This window comes from Blennius ocellaris, assembly GCF_963422515.1.
Source record: "Blennius ocellaris genome assembly, contig: SCAFFOLD_159, whole genome shotgun sequence".
Classification (NCBI taxonomy): domain Eukaryota; kingdom Metazoa; phylum Chordata; class Actinopteri; order Blenniiformes; family Blenniidae; genus Blennius; species Blennius ocellaris.
The window spans coordinates 69,677-76,605 of NW_027662145.1; the positions used below are offsets into that span (position 1 = coordinate 69,677).

The 6,929-nt window shown below is 45.2% G+C and overlaps 1 protein-coding gene across 1 annotated transcript; it reads right to left on the bottom strand.

Annotated features, from left to right (window-relative positions):
* Positions 1 to 1,016: 1,016 nt before the first annotated feature.
* On the bottom strand, positions 1,017 to 2,044 carry LOC308148208 (eukaryotic translation initiation factor 4 gamma 3-like; the record flags this gene model as incomplete). Its single annotated transcript, XM_080521652.1, has 4 exons — positions 1,017 to 1,198; positions 1,311 to 1,457; positions 1,582 to 1,669; positions 1,934 to 2,044. The coding sequence occupies 4 exons, from the start codon at positions 2,042 to 2,044 to the stop codon at positions 1,017 to 1,019; spliced, it is 528 nt and encodes a 175-aa protein (XP_080377778.1).
* Positions 2,045 to 6,929: the final 4,885 nt, after the last annotated feature.

Below are 6,929 nucleotides of genomic sequence, written 5' to 3' on the forward strand. Positions count from 1 at the left end.
AGATGCTCCAGAGCGCTGGGAAGAACTGATGGATTATCAATTGTGACCAAGTGAGTCAGTCAGTCGGTCTCATTTCAGAGTGAGAACATAAATAGTGCAGTAAAGCTGCAGTGTTGTGCACAAACTGATTCCTGTCCAGGGGAACGCACACTGACTGGCTGTCCACTGCCTGTTCTTTTACAGCTGCTTTTATTAGGATTTAACGTACAAATACACTAAAGTGTATGAACACGGTAACAACTAACGTACGTCTCTGGGAAAGTCTCATGCAAAAAACAAAGTGTAATTGAGATGATTCACCAATAGTAAAGTAATTGTATTAGTGGCGCACTATGTGACACATCACTGTCTACTAGCTATACTTACTATACTATACTATAATTACCATACTATGTTCTTACTGTATCTACGTCATACAATTCTTACTTGAACCACTTTGTATTGTCCAGATTCAATCCAGTGATTTGCTGAGTGGACCACTACTTTGATTACCACTAACTAGTTTGACCAGTTTCCAAACTATTAACACTATTTTCCCCGATGACAGTTTTTGTAATTTTAAGACAGGCCTTTGTAGGCTGTAGTTTTCAATCTAACCATCCTTCTATGTAGTAAAGAATCCCAGTGATCATTGAAAAATGGCTCTTCTATAATTACACAAAAACTCTCATTTACACATAAAGTGTTGCCAAGGCGTGGCTTTTCACACTGAATGGGCCCGTCTGTGTCCATATCTGCAAAACTCCTTCAATGATCTTAATGAACTGTGACCATTATGTAAGAAAGTTCAATATATATATAGATAGATGTATATCTATGGGGGTATTTCTTTACATCACAGTGAGATCATCTGTCAGACCAAAATGCTTCCCCTTTGAGGATTGACTCAGTCCACTCATTTCTTTTTCTGTCTTTTTATTTTGCATCAGCTAAACCAGACGGAGAGAAAGACGAGGCAGGATGTCCAGGTGGAAGTGTCCTCTGCCGTTGGGATGCTGGCCTGGCGGGCTCCTTGCTCAGCAGTCCCCTCGCTCCTCCTCGGCCTTCAGCAGGATCACAAAGAAGGTCCTGAGGGACTCCAGGACCACGTCTCTCCCCTGCTGCTCGTCTGGATCTTCTCTGGTGTGCCACTTGTTGAAAGCCTCGACGGAGATCAGGCCCTGGTCAGCCAGCCATTCACAGAAGAACCGGAGAACATCTGGAGAGGACAGCAATGTCAGTTTGGACTCTTCTGGACGTTTATGTCTTTCTAACTTGAGTCTCTATGTTGGTGAAGAACAGAAGGTGTAAGAAAGCTCCAGTTCACTTACGTGGAGGATGACGGAGGGCAACGTCCAGCGCCTGCAGAGCATAAAGCGCCTGCAGCTGCTGCTCAGTGTCTGAGTCCAGGTATTCCAGCAGGACCGGCCGTCTCCTCTGCAGGACGCTCTGGTCCAGAAGGAAGTTGGTGCCAAAAGCTGTGCAGCAAAGCAGGAGGAAGAGTGAGTGCATGCTGAGCCTCCAAGTGGACATCTTTCAATCAGCGCTACTGTTTGAGCAGAACACAAGAGAAGCGTCTCCTCCAGGTGGGGGCCAGCTTACCTCTATACAGATATGCTGACCGGCACACGCTGGTCATCAGAGCCCTCAGGAAGGGCGGCGACCTCCTCTGACCTTCATCCAGGTTGGCCTGATAAACACCCAGAGAAAGAAGAGGTCAGTACAGACGTCCACCATGAACATCATTTGGACTCAGGGGCAAAATGTAAAGCTCTTCCAAACAAAGAGGCTTGAAGCATTCTATATGTATAGACGTCAATAAACTAGAATCATCATCATCATCATCATCTGCTGAGTGAATTACTGGCCTGATCAGCAACAGATCCTAACAAACAATCAATCAAACATCATCTACAGTGTTTCTGATGAGATATTTGAAAGGTGAACTTCGTACCTCCACCCAGTCAAAGACCTGCTGGTCACTGGCCGTGTCGTCCAGGAGGAGTCTGTCCAGCTGGCAGCTCAGCTCCTCAGGAAACATCTGGTCAGACGGCCTGGCGTCCATGAGCTCTTCTCTCTGCTCTCTCTCTCTCCGCTCTCTCTTTTGCTGCTTCTTCTGCTCTCTCTTTAACTGCTTTGCCTGCTCCCTCTCTCTCTGCTCTCTTTCTTGCTGTTCTCTCTGCTCTCTCTCTCTCTGCTCCCTCTCTCTCTGCTCTCTTTCTTGCTGTTCTCTCTGCTCTCTTTCTTGCTGTTCTCTCTGCTCTCTCTCTCTCTGCTCTCTCTCTCGCTGCTCTCTCTCTCTCTGCTCTCTTTCTTGCTGTTCTCTCTCTCTCTGCTCTCTGTCTCGCTGCTCTCTTTCTCTCTGCTCTCTCTCTCTCTGCTCTCTCTCTCTCTGCTCTCTCTTTCGCTGCTTCTTCTGCTCTCTCTTTAACTGCTTTGCCTGCTCTCTCGCTCTCTGCTCTCTTTCTTGCTGTTCTCTCTGCTCTCTCTCTCTCTGCTCTCTTTCTTGCTGTTGTATCTGCTCTCTCTCTCGCTGCTCTTTTTCTTGCTGTTCTCTCTCTCGCTGCTCTCTCTCTTTCTGCTCTCTTTCTTGCTTTTCTCGCTGCTCTCTCTCTCTCTGCTCTCTTTCTTGCTGTTCTCTCTGCTCTCTCTCTCGCTGCTCTCTTTCTTGCTGTTCTCTCTCTCGCTGCTCTCTCTCTCGCTGCTCTCTCCGCTCTCTCTCTCGCTGCTTCTTCTGCTCTCTCTCTTGCTGCTCTCTCTGTCTCTGCTCTCTTTCTTGTTGTTCTCTCTGCTCTATTTCTTCCTGCTCTCTCTGTCTCTGCTCTCTTTCTTGCTGCTCTCTCTGCTCTATTTCTTCCTGCTCTCTCTGTCTCTGCTCTATTTCTTCCTGCTCTCTCTGTCTCTGCTCTCTTTCTTGCTGCTCTCTCTGTCTCTGCTCTCTTTCTTGCTGCTCTCTCTGCTCTATCTCTTCCTGCTCTCTCTGTCTCTGCTCTCGTTTTTCCTGCTCTTTCTGCTCTCTCTCTTGCTGCTCTCTTTCTTCTTGCTCTCTCTGTCTCTGCTCTCTCTCTCTCCGCTCTCTCTTTAACTGCTTTGCCTGCTCCATCTCTTGCTGCTCTCTCTGCTCTATCTCTTCCTGCTCTCTCTGTCTCTGCTCTCTCTCTTGCTGCTCTCTCTGTCTCTGCTCTCTCTGCTCTATCTTTCCCTGCTCTCTCTCTCTCCGCTCTCTCAATTGCTGCTTTTTCTGTTGTCTCTTTAATTGCTTTGCCTGCTCTCTCTGCTGTCTCTCTTGCTGTTCTCTTTCTTCCTGCTTTCTCTGTCTCTGCTCTCTTTCTTGTTGCTCTCTCTCCTCTCTCTCTCCCTGCTCTCTCTCTCTCTGCTCCCTAATTCGCTGCTTTTTCTGCTCTCTCTTTAACTGCTTTGCCTGCTCTCTCTCTTGCTGCTCTCCCTGTCTCTGCTCTCTCTCTTGCTGCTCTCTTTCTTCCTGCTCTCCCTGTCTCTGCTCTCTCTCTTGCTGCTCTCTTTCTTCCTGCTCTCTCTGTTTCTGCTCTCTTTCTTGCTGCTCTCTCTGCTCTATCTCTTCCTGCTCTCTCTGTCTCTGCTCTCTTTCTTGCTGCTCTCTTTCTTGCTGCTCTCTCTCTTGCTGCTCTCTCTCTCTCTGCTGTCTCTTTTCCTGCTCTGTCTGTCTCTGCTCTACCTCTTCCTCCTCTTTATCTCTCTGCTCTCCCACGAGCTGCTCCTCCTCTTCCATGTCATGTATCTCGTGGTGTATCTCCTGGATGGTCTCCAGACCCTGGACAGGTCTTCTAGGGACCCAGTTGTTCTGTGAAAAACAAATGTCTTTTATTAATGTGAATCAACGAGTTGTGTCGTATTCTGCAGTTTGAACTCAGATGACCAAAGCACATTCAGATTGTGTTGGGTGAGACTTAAGGGGGCTTTCAGGTATTTGACAGCACATATGTCTCTATTGAAATCATACATTTATATTCTCAGGATTAAAAATGTTCCCAACTTTTCAATATTTGTCAATATTTCAAACTGTAATATCGCAAAAAGACTTTGTGTTTCTTTTTGTTTTACATTGCATTGACTCCAATCATACTTTCTGTCAAAATGAATTCAACATAACTCAGACTTCAAGTAGATGGGCAATCAAAACGTGAGCCGTACACAAATATTGTGTTTCAGGAAGTTAAAGAAATCAAGAAAATGAATCAATGTAGGGTAAAGCATGAGCTTTGTAGGACTTCAGACTGTAGCAAACATCTAAACCAAAGACTCACCATTCTCAGGTCTAAGACGTCCTGGAGCAGGAGCCTTATCCGATCTGAGGTCTGGCGCTTCCTGATGATCTTTTTCATCTCATTGTGACACTGCTCCAGTTGAGGCTGACGGAAAAAACACAGAAGTGAGACATAGTTCTAGAACAGCAGATCAATTCCTAACAGAGAGCCTCACTAATGTCTCTGCAAACTGTGCTGAATCCAGAACTGGGATTTTTCAGTCTCACCTGGGTTTTCTGAGAGTAGATGTTCTCGCCGATGGTTGTCAGCAGCGTGGAAAGACATTCCAGTGACACTTCATCCTGGTCCTTCAGAAACTTGTCCACACAGCACATTATGATGTCCTCTGTCAGAATGTTCATCATGAACAGCTCACCGATGAACTTTATGTTCCCAATGGAGTGCTTCCGGGCCTTGACCCGAGCTTCTTCCATCTCCTCCTGAATCTGCTGGCGGTCCATTGACTAAAGAAAACAAAAATAGACATTAATTAAATATGAATACTAGCCTTGGTAAGGTATTCAGACATGTCTTTGCGAGAGTTGTAGTAAAAATGTGGAGTTGAATCAATGCATACCGATGCAGCAGAGTCCAGCTCGCTCTGCCACAATCGAAACTCCTCGACTGCGTCTTTCTCATTCTGGAGCTCCGTCTTGCAGCGTTTCACCAGCAGGCTGCGAAAGTCCACTGCGCTGTAGGGATCGTCTTGGACTTGAATGTTTAACTGTGAACCACAGACAGAAGTTGAGGTTAGGAGAAGAAGTGGGCTGCTGATAACGTGGAATATTGAATAATCCACCACACTGGTGTTTAGAGTGCTGATCTCTGCAGTGTGGCACAAAGCATTTCTACATTTATACAACTCTTTCAGTCGTCCATCTTCTTTTACAAGAAGATATTTATACCTTCATACCGTTAAAAAATACTCTAAAGACAAAGGTTTTTCTGAAATATTATTGACATTGGTTGGTTAAAATATCACATTCACCATATCGGGGCTTTCATTGAGGCTTAATTTGCTTCATCCTCACAGTTTAACACATTTCTTAAAGCACTAATTTTCCCAGCTTGCCCAAGGTGGCGATTCCAGACAACTGGTCGAAAACTGTATTTTTTCAAAGTCAAAAATGTATAAATCGTACTTACACAGAGAAGGCACCTGCACATTCTCGCATAAACGACGGCGTATGTGGGTTCTACGAGGGCCTTCTCAAAGATCAGGTCAATGACGCCTTTCAGGCTCGGCACGGTGTTTATTTCCAGAGCTTTGACCTGTTCAACCACCTGGTCAAAGTTCTCGGGCGTCATCTTCTCGTCGAGGATGCTCCTGCATTTCACGAGGAGCTTCTGGGGGGAAAGCAATTAGAAAAAATAGTTAATAAATGAGATCATCAATCAGTTAGCTTGCTTACATGTACATCCAGTCGTTATGTGAGTTCTGGAGTTATCAGATTATTAACTCATCATGTAAACATAGTGAAACCTGCTCTATCAGATATGATGGTTGTCTGATAAGGAGTCACTTGTTTTAGGCTATTGTGGATGAAGCTCTTTCACAAATACATTGTTTTCAGGAATATTAGTGTGGTGTAGGTAGTGTGCTTCTCTTGTGATCTTATGCCATTACCTTTGTGTGCCGTGCTTCACGAGCCAGCACTAGGTCCTTCTGGCTCTTCATGGGCTTCCAGGAATATTTAGAGGTGTTTCGTTGAACATTGTTAGACACGACGGTCCCCTGGGGTGGACGCTGTGAAGCCGTCTTGTTCATTCTCTGTGGAGGCAACAGAAAGACAGATACACACTCAATATACACAAAAACTCAAATGAAACAAATTAGAAGTAAATGCCTGGTTTGTATTCAGGAGTTATGATTGATTAAAATCTCTGACAACGTCAAACACATTAGACTGGGCGGAGCGGCGACCGAACCACGATGGCGGCGCCACCGCTCACCAGCGATAATACGGAGTGGAGGTCGCTGCGACATCAACTCTTGATGTTTATGATATCGCCACCATATTCACACTTTTCTGTCCTTTCTCTGCAAACACCTCGACCCGTGGGGATGTCGAACATGACGGCGCGAAGCTAGCAGCCGATAGGTATACTAGGAATTACGGTAATACTGCTCTACATTCTGCCAACACCTGATATACCAGTAAAATGAGAGGTATTTCCAGGCAATATTTCAAATCTAATTCTTCAAATCCTGAAAATTTAATCCAATGATCTGACCTGTCGATTTTTGTCGACTTTCGTCGCTGAAGTATTGAACGAGATGGGTTCTGAAGACACTTTGGTCCGTTGATGGTCTCAGAAAAGGAAAAGGCTTGTTTGTTGGTAGATTTTCTTGTGAAAACTCCAAAAAAAGGCAACAATAACGCTGTGAAGGCTGCTGGTTGGCTCGTTGAGTGCTATCAGGTCCTGCTCGCAAGTCAGAATGATGGGCGAATGTGAACTGGAGCTTTATAGCTGCGAAATGGTGACATCATAGGTCTTTCTGGCTTTGTTCAAGATCAAAGGAACTCAAACTATATCAATGCAGATCAAGACATCTGCCTTGATCTGCATTGAGATCAAGGCAGATCAAGGCAGATCAAAGCCAATCAAACTAAACGAAGTCACATCAAAGCAATCCAAATCAAACCAAACTTTATTCATACAGCA